At 37.7% G+C, this 16,884-nt stretch overlaps 1 protein-coding gene across 1 annotated transcript in view; it reads left to right on the top strand.

The window, feature by feature from the left end:
• Positions 1-16,884, top strand: part of Blm (Bloom syndrome helicase) — a 42,481-nt gene that overhangs the window by 20,787 nt on the left and 4,810 nt on the right. The window contains exons 13-18 of the mRNA XM_089642272.1: positions 1,171-1,367; positions 12,296-12,594; positions 13,944-14,105; positions 14,192-14,382; positions 15,651-15,825; positions 16,224-16,366. Of these exons, the coding sequence (XP_089498398.1) occupies positions 1,171-1,367; positions 12,296-12,594; positions 13,944-14,105; positions 14,192-14,382; positions 15,651-15,825; positions 16,224-16,366 (1,167 nt within the window). The remainder of the gene's footprint in view (positions 1-1,170; positions 1,368-12,295; positions 12,595-13,943; positions 14,106-14,191; positions 14,383-15,650; positions 15,826-16,223; positions 16,367-16,884) is intronic.

Here is a 16,884-nt window from a genome sequence, read left to right on the forward strand (position 1 = left end):
ATTAGTTGGTAGTAGATAGTAATAGTAGTTAGTTAATATTAGTTGGTAGTAGATAGTAGTAGGTAGTAGATAGTAATACTAGTTAGTTAATATTAGTTGGTAGTAGATAGTAATAGGTAGTAGATAGTAATACTAGTTAGTTAATATTAGTTGGTAGTAGATAGTAATAAGTAGTAGATAGTAATACTAGTTGGTTAATATTAGTTGGTAGTAGATAGTAATAGTAGTTAGTTAATATTAGTTGGTAGTAGATAGTAATAGGTAGTAGATAGTAGTGGTTTTGATAAAGGGCCGCCAAAATTTTACTGGCGCCAGGCGCCGTTTGGCTCAGGGCTATCTCTGCTTACACGCTCAGTTACTATACTGCCGTCTAACTTGCTCTCGCTGACTATTTTACCAGTCAATAGGGTTAATTATTTTTGTTTTAGGATATTTATGTATATGTATTAGCAACTGTCGCAGCTGTGTTTCTGTTTGTTTCATTCTGCCACGTTTTTTGTTGGAATAAGTTTGAATGAGTCAAACGTAAGCAAAAAACACTTTAACTTTAAACCAGTACAAGTACAAATTTAACAATAATACCTGTTTTAATTTTTAGCATATTTTGTATTTATGCACTATGCACTCCCACTCAATCAGATCCAACTAAATAGATTATTTTTAACACTCGTATTTATATGTTTTCACTGTGAAAAATATCAATGAAAAAGTGCCCCGTGCGCGCTCTCTGATCACGGCCTATCAACTAGGACACGCAGATACGTGTAATGTAATATCTCGTGTTAGATGTTTGTATGGGATTGTATGGTGAGCGATATAGGCCACGCTCAAATACAGCATTGATTGTGGGAACCAACAAATTAGAAGATGAGGAAATCATGATCAACACACATACAACAACCTAAAGTCCGCCTCGGAACAGGAATACCTAGTGAGGAGGACTGAGAACAAACTACATCACTTTATATTTTTATTTTACTTAATATTGTATCTTTTTTACTTTACTTTATATTGCCGTTAAATAAAAAAAATAAAAAAATAGTATAGCACCGTGTGAACATAGCATGTGTACTTATGTCTCCTGGTTCCACGGTGTGACCCCCCACAATCTGAGCTTTCCTGCTAACTGATATCTTCTATCTTTCGAGTGTTAACTATTGACCATTTCAGTGGATCGCAGCGCAAACTACGAAGCTAAGAAAATCCACATCGCCAACTTGATGAGGATGGTGGAGTTCTGCGAGAATGTGACAGAATGCCGGAGGTCGCAGGTTCTGGCATACTTTGGAGAAACCTTCAGTCGGGATGCCTGTCGCGCCATCCCCACCACGGCCTGTGACAACTGCCTGCGAGGGGACAATTACAAGGTTTGCCTTTGTAACATTTGAATGCAGTAGGGATTCTTTGCCTTATAGAGGGCTTATTGCTATAAGAAAGTGTACAACATAATCTCCTTTTCTTTACGAGCGTAAAATTGAAATCGACGAATGTCTTGAGGAAATAATCAAATTGAATATAAAGTTAATATACAAATTAATATAGGTAAAGCATTTTATATGGCTTACTTTGGCAAGCCAATTTTAAAGGTGGAACTGTGCAAGTCAAGTGCAAGTTATAGGTCTCTCCAGCTTAGTTGACTTCATCACAGATGCATAACTTACAAACAGCATGTTTCGTTTTAGACTTTATTTTGTTCATGGAAAACTGTATATTACTGTAATAACCTGTCAACGTTTTATGGCATCTTGAAAAACGACTTGGGAGTGTTATTGCTGTTTGTTCGTAAACTGAACCACGGTATACACTTTTTAAAACATTTTTTTATCAAAATGCCACCGCCACCAAATCTCTAAATAGTATAAAATAAAGTCACTTTCCGCCTCTGTCTGTTTGTGCCCTTAGTTCTTATTAACTACGCAACGGATTTTGATATGGTTTTCACTATCATTTAGAGAATTTCTTCCAGATAGTTTATATATATATATATATATAATACATGCATATTATATTTATAGAAAGTAGAGAAAAATCGAGGAACACCGGGTGCACGTCAGCTAGTACTAAATAAATTCAATTTGCCGCCATTGAAAGGAATGTCAAAGCAAATACCCTCTAGCTCCTAGTGGCGAGAGTTGTTGATATTGCCAATATTTCACGGGAGTTGGAAGTATTACAGTAGAACCTCGTTAATTCGAAATCATAATAAAAAAAAATACGCCGAAAATCGATTTTCTCGGCGGCCTCTTCAAATCCAGATGGTATTTTAGTTGTAAATTCGTATTAATACCAATTATTTCTTTATTTTCGCGGCCGATTACCGTAGCGGCGGGCCCTTTAAATTCAGATATTCGCAATAAAGTCGTAAAAATGCTATATATTTACGTGTAAATCGAGATTTCGCTGCCGATTTCGTTCGCGGCCTACCCTTTAAATAGAGATATTCGTAAAAATACAATATATTTCCGCGTAAATCGAGATTTCCCAGTAATTTTCCGTGGCGGCCGGTCTTTTATTGTATTTCGGCCTTTTATGCAAATTTCTGAATTTAAATTCGTAAAAATACGATATATTTCCGCATAAAACGAGAATTCGTGGCGTATTCCATCGCGACCGGCTCTTTAAATTCAGATATTCGAAATAAATTCGAAAAAATACGATATATTTCAGTGCAAATCGAGAATGCGCGGCCGATTTCCGTCGCGGCCGACCCTTTATTTTTTTTTTTTTTTTTTTTTTATTTATTTATTTATAATGTATTACAAAAACATGGTAAGTAACACATTATTCCCAATGAGTTGAGATAAAACTCATTACGGGAAGTACAGACACATAAAATACATTTTACAAGGATATTACACTTTTAAAAAAATACAACATATTGAAAAGGAAAAGAAAAATAAATAAAAAAGGAAAAATACATTGTTAAGAATAGAGATTTTAGAAATACTGAGAGACATCTATACACATGAAACATATTAAACCAACATATGAAAGCGAGCGAAAATTCACTGGTTTAAAAACATTTTCAGGAAATAATCTTTAAGCGTTTTAACTAATATTTTTTTGTTAGTTACTGATTGCTTTATTTCATTAGGTAATGCATTGTATTGTCTATATGCAATATATTGTAATGAGTTAATACCAAATTTTGTTGTGTGGGTAGACGATGCTAGGTGTATTAGATTTTGGGACCGTGTTTTGTGCTGGTGTATGTCTGAATTAAATGCTGGTTTGATGTTAGTGTGTGAGGATCTATGTATGATTTGTAATATTGTACAAGTGATATTGTATTTAGGTAGAACCGTAAAAGGAAGTATGTTTGTCTTTAAATATATATCTTTGATATGTATATCCCACGGTAGACGGTAGATATTCCTTATTGCTCGATTTTGAATCACTTGTATTTCTGATATTTGTTTTTTAGTAATAGTGCCCCAGATACTAACTAAATAACTCAGATGGGAGTGAATCATCGCATAGTATGTGGCCCTTAGTAGAGATGTAGAGAGAAGACCTTGGAGTCGGTACAGTACGCCGGTTATTGGGGATATTTTAGATTTCACATGCTCAACATGGGAATTCCACGAAAGTTTAGAGTCTATTAATAGCCCTAAATATTTCGTGACTTCTATATTTTGGAGCTTCTCAGTTCCAAGTGTGATATTCATGTGCACATAATCCTTATTACCGAAAGTTAGGTAGTGCGTTTTTTTTATATTGAGGCTCAATTTATTAATACGCAGCCAATTAGCTAGAATTGAGACATCTACATTCATTTGAGACTCCAGGTCACTCAGGCTTGTACTGTGATAATAGATTACAGTGTCATCCGCATAAAGTTGGAGGTTTCCAGAGATACCACATTTAGTTATGTCATTGACATATAGCAAGAAAAGCAGAGGCCCAAGAATTGATCCCTGTGGCACTCCACATGTGATTTTACCTAAGCCACTCGAGACACCTTTGACTTCAACAAGACAAAATCTATCATCTAAGTAGCTTCGGAGGAGATTTAGGGGCTTCCCAACAATTCCCAAATATTCCAATTTCTTTAAGAGTATTTCATGATCGACCGTATCAAAGGCTTTTTTGAGATCTATGAATATGGCTGCCACATATTCACCCTGGTCTATATACTGTTGAAGGTTGGAGATAAAATCAAAGGCGGCACATTGAGTACTAGAATTTTTCCGAAAGCCATATTGTTGTGGTGTAAGGATATTATTCGCAGATATGTATTTTAGGAGTCTATCTTTGATTATGGTCTCAAATACTTTTGAAAAAACCGATAGAAGTGATATAGGACGGTAGTTAGAGATACATGTTTTACAGTCTCCTTTGTGTATAGGTATTATCTTCGCTAACTTTAATTCATTTGGAAACTTTCCCGAGGACAGTGACCAATTAAAAAGTTCTGTAAGGTGACCCGCTAATTCTTCTTTACAAGTCTTAAGAACTGATGGTGTTACTCCATCGAGTCCCGGTGCTGCTTTCAGCTTAGTTTTAGAGATGATCCTCAGTACCTCATCTTTGTTTGTCCTAGCCATGTACAAGGATTGGCAAGCCTTCGGTTCCAAAAATACGGTATTACAGTCATCCGGGAATGACGGAATGGTAGCTGCTAGCTTTTTTCCTATTGAGAGAAAAAACTCATTAAATGCGGATGCTATTTGGCTCGGATCCTTAATTACGCAGTCATTTACCACGAGGGATTCTATTTCGTTAGTTGGTTTATGTGTTCGGTTTGATAGAATAGAGTTTATGATTTTCCAGGTTTTAGTGGGGTTATTTTGGTTTTGTTGAAAACTGTTCGCATAATATTTGTGTTTTAGATTTCGCCTATAATTAGTAATGGTATTTCTCAATCTCTTTTTAAGTGTTACAAGAGTAAGATTACCAGGGTCTTGTTTCCACTGCTTGTGAATCTGGTTTCGTTCTTTGATTAATGTATTTAATTTGGAATCAAACCACGGAGTATTCAGTTGTACCCGACTTCTTAATCCTGTTTTTGGTGTAGTTGTACCTGATTCTATTGCCTTTTTAATGTGATAATTGAAACTTTTAAAAGGGTCTTCTGAGTTGCTTAAGTTGATCGTGAAATTGTTATCAAGAAGATAGGATTTTACTGACATACTGTTGATGATAGGTCTCGTAATCCGGGATTTGGTTCTATTATTAAAACATTTTTTTAAGTTGTTCTTATAATCAACAATAAGTATATTATGGTCACTAAGTGGATCATCAATATTCGATATAGTAGTCTGAATGTTTTGCCTATTTGATAAGATGTGATCTATTAAGGTGCAGCTTGTATCAGTGACTCTCGTGGGAAATGTTTTGTTATGTATTGAAAAATTGTAAGATTGTAAGATGTTGCAAAAATTTAATGAAGAGTGTGTGGATATGGATATGTCAATGTTAAAGTCTCCGAATATTAATGTATCTTGTCTACTTTCGTTCAGTATTTTTTCTAGATGTATTAGAAAATCCTGCATATTTGTGTTGGGTTTTCGATAGATAGCATAGATGTTAACTGGTTTCCTATCACTGCTACTAAGCGTTATACCTAAAAAGGAATTTTCATTTGAGAAATTTTCAATAATTGCACACTTCATAGTATCAATCACATATATTGCTACGCCGCCTCCTCCTTCGTTGGGGCGAGAAGCAAAAACACTTTTGTAACCATTCAGGGAGTAAAACTTTTCCTCTCCAATCTTAAGCCACGTTTCCGTAATGACGAGCACGTGTACAATGTACCGCGAACTTCTTACTTTTTCTTCGATCTCATCAAACTTATTACGGATGCTTCTCGCGTTCATATACATTATTCGTAGACAGTTCGTCACGGGATTATAATTCTCGATGGTGAGGCACTTATGCTCATGTATGTTACACTCCATAATCTATAGTTGCAAGGTCGTTCTTGAGTGCAGCGATGTAGGCCGGGCAGTTGTCCCTATCTCCAGTTGAGTGATCAGCAGGCTTACCAAATCTGGTGCATGTCGCGCAAACTGGTTTGATGGTGGAATTTGGGCAGGACTCACCAGTATGATTCTGTTGAGCACAATGTCCACATGTGGGTTTGGTATCTCTGCAATACTTGTATGAGTGACCAATCATGTAGCATTTGGTGCAGACAGTAAGGCCAATAAAATCTCGGACGCGGCAAATAGTCCAGCTTATAAATACTTTCTCTTGCTCGACTAGAAATTTACGTACGGTAGCGGGTACTGCGTAGATACGGTGACAAGCGTTACCTGTGCGAGCACCAGCCAGGTGACTTAGTTTACAGCCTGCAATAGTTTCTTCAATGTCTTCAACGTTGGGAATACCAGTGAGAGCCATCCTTAAAAAATCTTCGTCGGACAGGTCCCGGGGAACATTAAAGAATATCAGTCTCGGTAGACGCTTTGACGGTAGTCGGGCCTTCAGTTTGCTCGAGTTGTCGAAGCAAGGTGCATTTAATAGCTTTTGTTGTTCGCCCGTGGTTGCCGTATTGATCAGGATGCCTTTATTTCTTATTTTTTTTATTCCCGTGACCCGAACGCCTAGTTCAGATGGCCGAATTGTATCTTCAATAATTTTTTTCGTACCGTCACTGTCCTTTGTGGCGTCCGCATCCGTTGGAAAGATGCAAACGGCAGGTCTTGGTGGTCCGACGCGATGTCCTTGTTGAGTGATTGGTGGGGGTTGGTGAGCATCATATGGCTGTTTTCGGGCGATGTCAGCAAAAGAGAGGGTAGCCTCCGTTGCCACTGCCACTCTCCGCATTACAGGCCCGAGATCAGACTCTAATTGTATGATTTTTTGCTCAAGGTGCCTTTTTTCCCTCTTCTCGTGGCGTATTTTTATTTCTGCCATTCTAAGTTGTGCTGTAACTGTAGCTAAATCCGCACGCATCGTCTCGCGCTCCAACAACAGCTGAGATACGGATCTGAAAACTTCCGATACGTTTCTAGCGATCCTCAGCTGCTGGTCTTTTGAGACCTTAGATTGCTTCTCTGCTAACACAAGTTGAAGAGCTGTCAAATGTGCTTGGGTTTCATTGAGCACATCTACTCCTGAAGCGCAAGGATATTCCGCTTCGGTGACGTCCGAGCCTTTGGATGACGTAACCGAGCTGTTTTCATCCGCATCCTCAATCGTGACGCACTTTCCTCCTATATCCTCTGGACTAGGAGACATCATGGTGCTTATGTGTCGTTTTTTAGGACGATTCATTATTAAACACTACTTTATAAGGACACATAAAAAAAAAAACAATGTTTGAAACAAAGTATTAGTTCTGTTCAGCTTTGCGCCTGAAAATTCGTAGGTGGGCAATCGGTCTAGCTCTATGTAAATCAAAACAAAAGTCGCCGTATCGAGTTTTTATATCACGATTTTTTTTATATTTGCACTAATTGAGCACAAATAACTTTAAACAGTTTATCACTATGAATGTATCTACGAAATCCACTATCGGTTTTACCGAAAAGTTTCTGTTTTATTCACGAAATTATCGGATATGTTTTTTTGTAGGTTCTGGATAATTTTATTTAAAAGAAAAAATACACAAATGTATACTAAAAAGTATTTTGCGAGATAAGAGTAATCTCTTTCGACGCACAATTGTCACTTTAAAAGGATTTAATACAGAGAATTTAGTTTCGATTGTAAACAAGGGGTATCACAAATTCACAACACAAACGCAACCAATAGGAGCCCTGAATGGTGAGCTCATAATTAAAGCGGCCAATCCGCGCACTTTATCCGTTGTACACAACACTTTGGTTTGGGATGCAGTGAATTTTATAGTTTATATTATTAAAAAAACAATGGTAAAATGTTAAAAAGTCACTGGAGAACACTACCACGTGTTAAACTTTCGTTGTTTTTTCTTTAAATTCAGATATTTGGTGTAAACTCGTAAAACTACGACATGTATCCGCGTAAAACGTATTTTCTCGGCCCTTCAAACTCGGATATTCAAAATAAATTTGAAAAAGTACGACATTCCAGTGTAAATCGATTCAGATTTACAAAATAATAATACTAATTAGGATGATGTATAACCACGTAAAAATACATTTTTCGGAGTTTTACCACCACGGCTGACTTTTAGATTCAGATTTACGAAATATTATGATTTATTTTCGCAAAAATAAAATTTTTTCGAATTACATGAACAAATTTTCGTGCGCGGACAAAAATAAATTTCGAATTACGAATTAACGAATTTCGAATTTAAAAAAATTTTGTATGAAAAAATTTTTATGCGGAAATTTTTTTGGCGAAAATTTCGAATTACGCGTTTTTTCGAATTATCGGGGTTCGAATTAACGGGGTTCTACTGTATTAATATTAGGGGGTATTTGCAATATCCATATCCAATCCCTTCATTCGGTCCCTTTGTAACCCCCCTAACAATTATGCCCAACCAAGTGGTGATCCAAAGTACTCATAAAAGGACGAGACCCTAGACGAACCAAGAAACTACTCGATATGGACAGAAACTCACTGAGGGAACTGGTAGGACTACTAACGGGACACTGCCATCTCAGGAGACACATGCAACTGTTGGGAGTGGAAAACACCAACAGATGCAGGAAATGTGAAGAGAATGAAGAGACTCCAATTTACCTATGGTGCCAATGTCCTGCCCTGGTGGGAACTAGGCTCAGATACCTGGGGAGACATACAGTAGAACCAGAAGACATAGCCACATACCCTATGACAACCCTGGTGAACTTTATTAAAGGGACTGGGTTGTTGTTAAAGGATTGAGGTAAAATGGGAGATAGCACAATGGGCCTATGGCCTAAGTGCTCACGGGAACTACGTGTAAACCGTCTCCGCTTTTAAAAAAAAAAAAAAAAAAGTGGTGATAATGAAGGATCGCAGATAGCTTAAATACCTGCTTGCGACTGAGCTGAATGAAGGTAGCTTTTATGACCTCTTTTATACAAGTCTACATTGTGTAATATTAGATCTAAATTCTACCCCATGTCTACCAACGTCGAACCATTTTTAAAAAGAACTCGTCGTTTATTATTTTACAAATTTCTAAAGAACTCGTAGCTTTCTACATATTGTGTTTCGAAATCCATCGAATTATTTTATTATTTTGAAATGTTACTAAATTTCTGTTGTCACATTATCCACCGTATTGTATGCCGTATGATAAAAAATAATAATATTTTGAAAATTTGTATAGCGCCGTTTTAGCGTAAAATAATCTCAAGGGTGCTTTACAACAATTATGAATACATAAGCTCTATCTTATTACTAGAGACCGGATTATATGCAACAAAAATAGCCCAAAATATGCATGCAAATATGCAATAAAAATAGCTAAAATATGCACGAAAATCCATAAAAAGGGTCAAAATATGCAACATGAAATAATACAGGAAGTCGTATTTTTACATATTTTTTTTTTATTTTAGGAAGCTTTAACAATTATATTTTCGAAAATATCAATTATAAAATGTATTTAACAATAAAATTTAGAATTTACCTTTAAAAACGTATATGACTAAGTATTGTTCTAAATGTTCTGTAGAAAAATTGTGTCTACGATCGCTTAATGTATTTTTGTAAGCGGAAAAGGAACGTTCTACGTCTACTGATGTGGCTGGACAGAATTTAAATTTGGGTGCGATTTTTGAACTTATTGTTCCGGGCAAAATTTCACCTGCCCCGTTGATGAAGTTATCAATTCGGCACAAAGGTTCAAACCCTGGGTTATTATTCAGTATGTTTTCAAATTTTTCTTTGAGTTTACTCGGGAGTAGCTTTGGCAACGAGGAATTCATAAGGCGAATTTCCTTCATAACCTGAATAGATGCATTCAACGCCAATCCATGAGTTTCAAGCGTTTTTATACTTGCAGGTATGTAGGCGAAATTAGTGGTAATCATAGCTAGGTTTTTTTTTAATACTGGCGTCGTCAAACGATTCTTTGCACTGGAAAACTGCCAAAGCCTCTGCACTATCGAAGTCATTGATAACACCCTTGATGGCTTCAAAATGTTCATGGTAAAACATCGCAGCTTCGATCCATGTACCCCAACGTGTTATTACTGGCTCAGGAGGTAAAGGGATATTTGGCAGTTTTTCTTTGTAGGCCTTTATACGAGCAGGCGCCTTAAGAAACACTTTCTTTGCTGATGAAATCAGGTTATTTACATTCGCAAACGTGGATCTCACTTCTTCGGCGAGTCTGTGAATTCCGTGAGCAAAACACGTCACATGAATCAAATTGGGATAAAATACTTGGAGAGCTTTGCCTGCTTTGATCATATAGGGGGCAGCATCTGAGAGCAACACATACACATTTTCATCCGCAGAAGATTCAGGAAATATTTATTTTATACCCTCATTCACAAATCTGGCGATCGTAGAATGATTTGCCTTTTCAAGTTCTCTGCAGGCCACCAAATAGGAAGGTGAAGGTTCAAGTTTTAATGCACCAACAATCAAATTTGCAATGTAATGGCCGCAAGTGTCGGTGGTTTCGTCAGCTAAAATCCATAGGATGTTATCCTTGAGTTCATTGCGTATTTCTTCCAGCACATGTAGATAAATTGATGGTATGTAATTTTTACGTAAAGTAGATTCATCCGGTATATTTTGATTTATGCAATATTTTCTGAGAAAATCCTTCAAGGCAGGATTTTTCAGTTTGTATAGAGCAAGGCTGCCCAACCTTTTTAACAGTTGGGCCAAATTGACGATTTTGAATCACTGGCGGGCCACTGAATACATGACGGTTCCTATTTCCATGGGGGGGGGGTTGTTAGAGAATTTCTATAAAACATAATTCCCCACAAAAAAAATTCAAAATGAGTGCTCCCCACAAAATATTTGAAATCCATGGGGGGGGGGGGGTTGTTACGGAACTTTGCTGAGAAAAAAAAATCCGCGCACCCAAAAACATCATATGTGATTCCCCATAACAATTTTTCGAATTCCATGGGGGGGGGGGAGGGTGGCTACGAGATTCCATTTCAGACGCGAAAAATATTATATCAAAAACCGGTGTATTTTTGTTTAAAAAGTAAGTTCAACAGGTTGGATTTTTTCGTCGCTGATTCTCGTTCTGGGTAGCCTAAATAGCGATTAATCGCCTTCGTTGGCAACACTGGTGACCGCGCGCAAGCTGCAATGTTTGTTTTACCGCGGGCTCGCGACACTTTTTCAAATTGGCGGGTTTTTTGAAAATGGTTCACGCGGGCCACTTATAATTCGTTCGCAGGCCACATTGTGGCCCGCGGGCCTGGGGTTGGGCAGCCTTGGTATAGAGGGATATTGCTTGCAAGAAATGCTTCACATAGATCCATGCTAAAGTGATTTTGTTGTTAACCTTTGGAGGTTACTTCACTGTAAAAACTTGTTGTACTGGGCTCTTCTTCTGCACTCCTGCGATATGAACACTGGTTTTGACATGCTGGTCTATTTGGAACTTTTTTGTGCTAGAAATGTTTTTCTCGCAAACTCGGCAGTACAAAACTTTTCCGTTGTATGTAAATATTCCAGGATATTCAGCTATCTACGTATGGGCACTTTTTTATCAGGGGGCATGGTTCACTTTCACAATGTACAACTTCGTGCAAACAAACAAAACACTAGACGAAACTCTAAAGAACAGCGCGTGCGACCAGTCAAAAACAAAATTCGCAATTTACTTAATTACCATAAAAATATACCAAATCACCCCTCATACGAATGAATGAATTGTTTTCGGCAAGTAGCCGAATTAAGCCGAGTAGGCGCGAGCGCAGGCGAAGATGAGAGAGGTTCCCCCCCCCCCCCGCTCCGGCCGCCGGCCGTAGCGATCAGTAAGATCAGTTATCAGTTCTTCGCTCAGCTTCGCTGGCCGCGCGCCTTGCTATCTGACGTCTATAGTGTCGCTATGTGAGGCATCTGAACGATATCAAGCGTAAATATGCAAGATCTCATTCATCAAATTTCAACGTTCATTTACGGGTTCTGTGAAAGTCCTATTCAAATTCTGTTATTATATCATTATAGGCTAGTTGCTTGACAGAACTGAAATAAAAACAGAAGAGAAATATCTTTCACAGAACTTGAAAATTAACTTTGAAATTTGAAAAATTGTTCAAGTTCTCCGAAACAACCCGTCCTTAGAGTTCATTGAAACGGAGAAACAACTAAAATTAGTATTTTTAATTTTTATTGCAGAAAGCAGAATCAGAAATCTTTTCAGGGGTAACTTTATTCCGGGCTCTGTAAATGCAAGCTGTCTATAATTTAAATCGTTCTTTAAGCTTTGACATGTTTGTGGCAGGTGGTAGACGTGACGGAAGACTGCAAGGTAATCTGCCGTGCCGTGCGGGACATGTGCATGGGCCGCAACCGCTTCACCTTACTCCATATGGCCGAGGTGTTCAAGGGGAGCGTCCAGAAGAAGGTGATGGACAACGGCCACAACAAGCACCCGGTGCACGGTCGTGGAAAGTCCTGGCCGCGTGGAGACGCCCAGAGGTTGCTGCACCAGCTCGTCACCAAGGAGTACTTGATAGAAGAACTTATTGTCAGCAATGACATTGCTAACGCTTACCTAAAATTAGGACCGCAGGTGCACAAGTAAGATAATAGGGCTTCTCCTACTAAAAACAGAATAGATAATTATGTAGATGAAATTTCTTTGCCTTTTGTATAGTGCTTCTTTCCATTAACCCATTCCCTCCTAGCCGCCACAATTTAGGGCGGCTATGTTAGAAGCCTTTAAGCCTCTCAACAAAATGTTTATTTTTACATTAATAGTAGTATGCATTGCCATCTTATGACATTTTTTAAATTTAAATTTAAAATTAATTTAATTTGTTTTATATTAAATAATTCATTTAATTTGTTTTATATTAAAAAAATAATTTTATTTGTTTTATAATAAAAAAATAATTTGTATTAAATAAAATCAAAAACAAAAATTTATGTCATTTTAACTACATCAATAAATTCAGCACACGCTCACACAACAATTAATTCAATTGCTACTGCGGTCAGTTTTGTTAAAAATAACTTCAGATGGAATGGGTCAACAATATTGGATTTATATATTGGTACGCCTTTCTTGAATGAATTGAGCTTGTATACGGACAAAACTATTTATTCATACTGCGTATATACGGGCGCAAACAAATAATTCATCTTTATATTTTAAAGCATAACTTGCAAAAATGTCTTTTTACTAAAATAATCAAATTAGCGCCACCTATGAAAGAGCAGATTATTGATTGATTTAAGTTTACCTACCCTTAAGGTTTTACCGTGATATCGAGATGGCGGAATAATAACCAATAGGTTGTAATTATTAATACAAAGTGTTATTTCGGATGGCAGGTGGGGATGAAGAGAGACCGGACAACCATCTATACTTTTTATATACCTCTAGTTAGCTTTCTTTCATGTCGTCTCTCCCACAAAATACTGTAGTCGCACGTTTGTTACAATAGATGTTATACATCTCATTATTGACATTTTCCACATAAAAACGGATTGTTTTTTTTGTTTTTACATTAACCTTACACAGGAGGCCTTCAAGAAAATAATTTCCCTTAGAGATCTTTTGTGATGCTACGTGGAGGGTCTCTTTTAAGGAAAGGAAGAAGAGGATATTCTGGGAAGGTAAAAGGTTTGAGAGTTGAGTAGGGGTCAGTGTGTGCAAGGTGATAGGTTGAGAGAGTCCGGCGAGGAGAGGACTTCTTCAAAGACTCCCGATCTGGTACGTTACGCAGCTGGTGGAAATCCTGAACAAACCTCACACGATGAACCCGGGCACCCCTACTTAATCGCCAAACTTTTTGGGATGACCTATGCAGAGCTGTCTGAGGTGTTGGTTATCCAATAAATTGTTCTCGGAGCGGCAAAACCCAAACCCGCCTCCCAAATTGAATTTTGTTGTAGTGTAAGAAAAAATGATTTTTTTTTTGTAGGTTGATGAATGAAGAGGTTAAAGTTCTGTTCCCGATGAAATGTGAGAAGAAAGCCCTCAACATGTTGGCCGGAGGAGCCACCAAGACATCTGATAATCATTCCAATCCTGCCCTCAAGGAGATCCAAGATAAATGTTTCGCCGCTTTAACTGTTACATGCAGGTTAATATCATTCGGTATAATGTATCAAACAAAAACTTTGTCAGTTATATTTTCATAGCTTAGCTAATATCTTTTATTTATTGCAGGTCAATTGCGCACGCTAAAAACATTTCTATAGCTTCTGTAATGAATCTGCAAGCACTTAAAGATATGGCAAAAATACTCCCCGAAACTCCGGAAGAAATGCTGTGCCTGCCCCATGTCACTAAAGCTAACTTCGAGAAATTCGGAAAGGAACTGTTAGAAATCACATCAGGCTTTTCGGCACAAAAACTAGGTGAGTTTTTAAAAATTTATTTGTAGGTAAATGATTGGGCTCAAAACTGAAACTCGCGTTTGTGCTCACCCCGCTTCGTTAATTAAATCTTTTTTTAATATTTCATTCATATTTTATGTGAATACCGCACAAGAGTTCCGCTTCACTTCACTTTTATTCTCAGCAATGTCTCTCCAGGTTGGCCTTCTTGTCCAGATCTGCTAATAGATCTGCTGCTCTCTCTCCTGTAAACAGCACATATCAGAAAGAGAGGTTACATTGCAGATCCCAGTCCATACCAATCTCCACCTCTTTCTCATAAACAACATGTAACAGACTCTGAAATCTACTCCTCTCCCTTGACTTACCCCGTACTTGCAAATGCAGCCAAATATTAGGCGAGCAATTGCAACACAGGGAATACAAGAAGGTGCGGCAAAATAATTAACATTGTGAACTACCCCATCATTTTAACTCGATCATGGACCCACCAATGATCGATGGGTTACTTTTCAAACCTGTGGTAGGGTGTGACGAGTGTCCCTAGATGTATAAATTTTGTAGACCGGGCATCTTGAACCTCATTCTCGCAACAGAAATGGTAAGTTTGTAGCTATTATCCAAATAGGATCACTTTAGCAATCAGCATACCGATAAACCTTTCCGGAACCGGTACCAAAAGTAACTGTGCAGAATAAGTTTAATCCATTTATCAGTCTCTGGTAACAGGAAACTGGAACGGCATCATAGTCTATTTCAGATTAACCATCTCTATTTCACTGTCCCGAGAACTAGACCAAAATGAATGGTCTAATTACCACCTATCTGAAGGTACCCTAACAAAGATTGGGTACCTTCGAAAGATCTACCTACTACATACCTACGTTAAACGAAAGAACTATCAAAGATCAGATATTTACGACTGACTAATACTATGGCCGTTTTATTGGTAGAAGTTTGTTCAATTATCAATGGCATTTTTCCCCACATGTAAAAGCGCTTCGCCAGTGGGTCATAATCGACCTGGGTCGTGTAAAATGACTGATTGACCCAGCTCTACTGTAAAATAGTGCATTATCTTTGTACGGTGATCTTGTCTCCCACCCTGCATGCCGCTGCAAGTCCGGAAAACCCTTCTGGATGGAAGGAGAGGGACTTCAGGTTAGCTCTCACTCCAGAAGATAGGTGGAAACCCGACTGACCTGAGATAAAAGAGATGTTACAATGCAGCTTTCAATGGCTGAACCATAGTATCGTTCACTCTACAATATTTGCTATAATCTTTTCAGGTATTCTTATGGAACTTGAAGACCAGCAGAAGACAGCCAGCGCCAACCAGGCCGTGGTGAATGCAGTGGATGACTCCACCATGGACTGGGAGGGAGCTGCGAGGGCTGCCACCAGCACACCTCGCACCGCCACCAAACGCAAAGGATCCAAGGGTTTTGGCGGCAGAGTCAAGAGGTAAATAATAGAAACAAAGGAGATGGGCCATTTACTATTGCAAATCATCACATCTTCGTACAGCGGTGCCCCTCCTTTCTACTTACACACCAAACGTATACCTATTATTGGCTCTGCCGCTTTAATAGTTCTATCGTCTCTGCTGGCTATCAAACATTCATGTTCCTTTCATTCTAAATGTCTATCTATATATATCTATATATATATAATCTCACCCTGGTTTTCAATATCAGTTTTATTATTCTCTACTCCTAAACGTATTTATTATTCCCCATTTTCCTTTCCTTTGAATGTATTTTTTTACGTGAATACTGCACTAGTATTCCGTTGAGTCACAGTGGCAGATTGAGTACGGGCTCATTGAAATATTGCCTAATTAACTCCTTTTGTTTGACTAGATTCAAAAGAGGGGGAAAGAGTGGAACACGCAGTCCCAGGAAATTTGGCGGTGGAGCCAAGTTCAAGAGGGGCGGTGGAACACCAGCACGGGGGGCAAAAAGAGGTAGAAGGGGTGGATCCACGTCTGCTTCAACAAGCTCTGGTAAATCTGCCTTACTCATCTTATACACAATTCATTTTCATACCACATAGCTGTTATCTGTGAAAAATGGTGGTAAATCATTTTAAATAGATCCTAATTGATCGCTTCTCTGGATTTGAAAAGATTCTTTTTTATTTGGTAATTTCCATAACACTTCCATCTGTTCCAATTTTGAAAAGTTCACACTCGTAAGGACGGGTGGACAAGCTCTAGGAAATTATGTGAAAAATCACGGGATATTATAATTGCAGGATTTGTAAAGCTGAAAGTTTATTGTTATTTTAAAATATGGAATGTATTGCATTGCACTACCCCTGCATACATTCTGGAATAAACTCTTATTATTATTATTATTACTGTTTATTTAAATTTTTTAAATACTACATAAAAATTATGTAGGTATTTTTAAAAATAAAAGCAGAAATAATTTATTTTTTTTAAATTATGATAAATTTTAAATTTCAAAAATATATATAAATTGCCACGGCCGAGAATAGAACCCCGATCAACTTCTTGGA

The sequence above is a fragment of the Hesperophylax consimilis genome, chromosome 2 (genome assembly GCF_061612785.1).
Source record: "Hesperophylax consimilis isolate HC1 chromosome 2, BYU_Hcon_1.0, whole genome shotgun sequence".
NCBI lineage: Eukaryota > Metazoa > Arthropoda > Insecta > Trichoptera > Limnephilidae > Hesperophylax > Hesperophylax consimilis.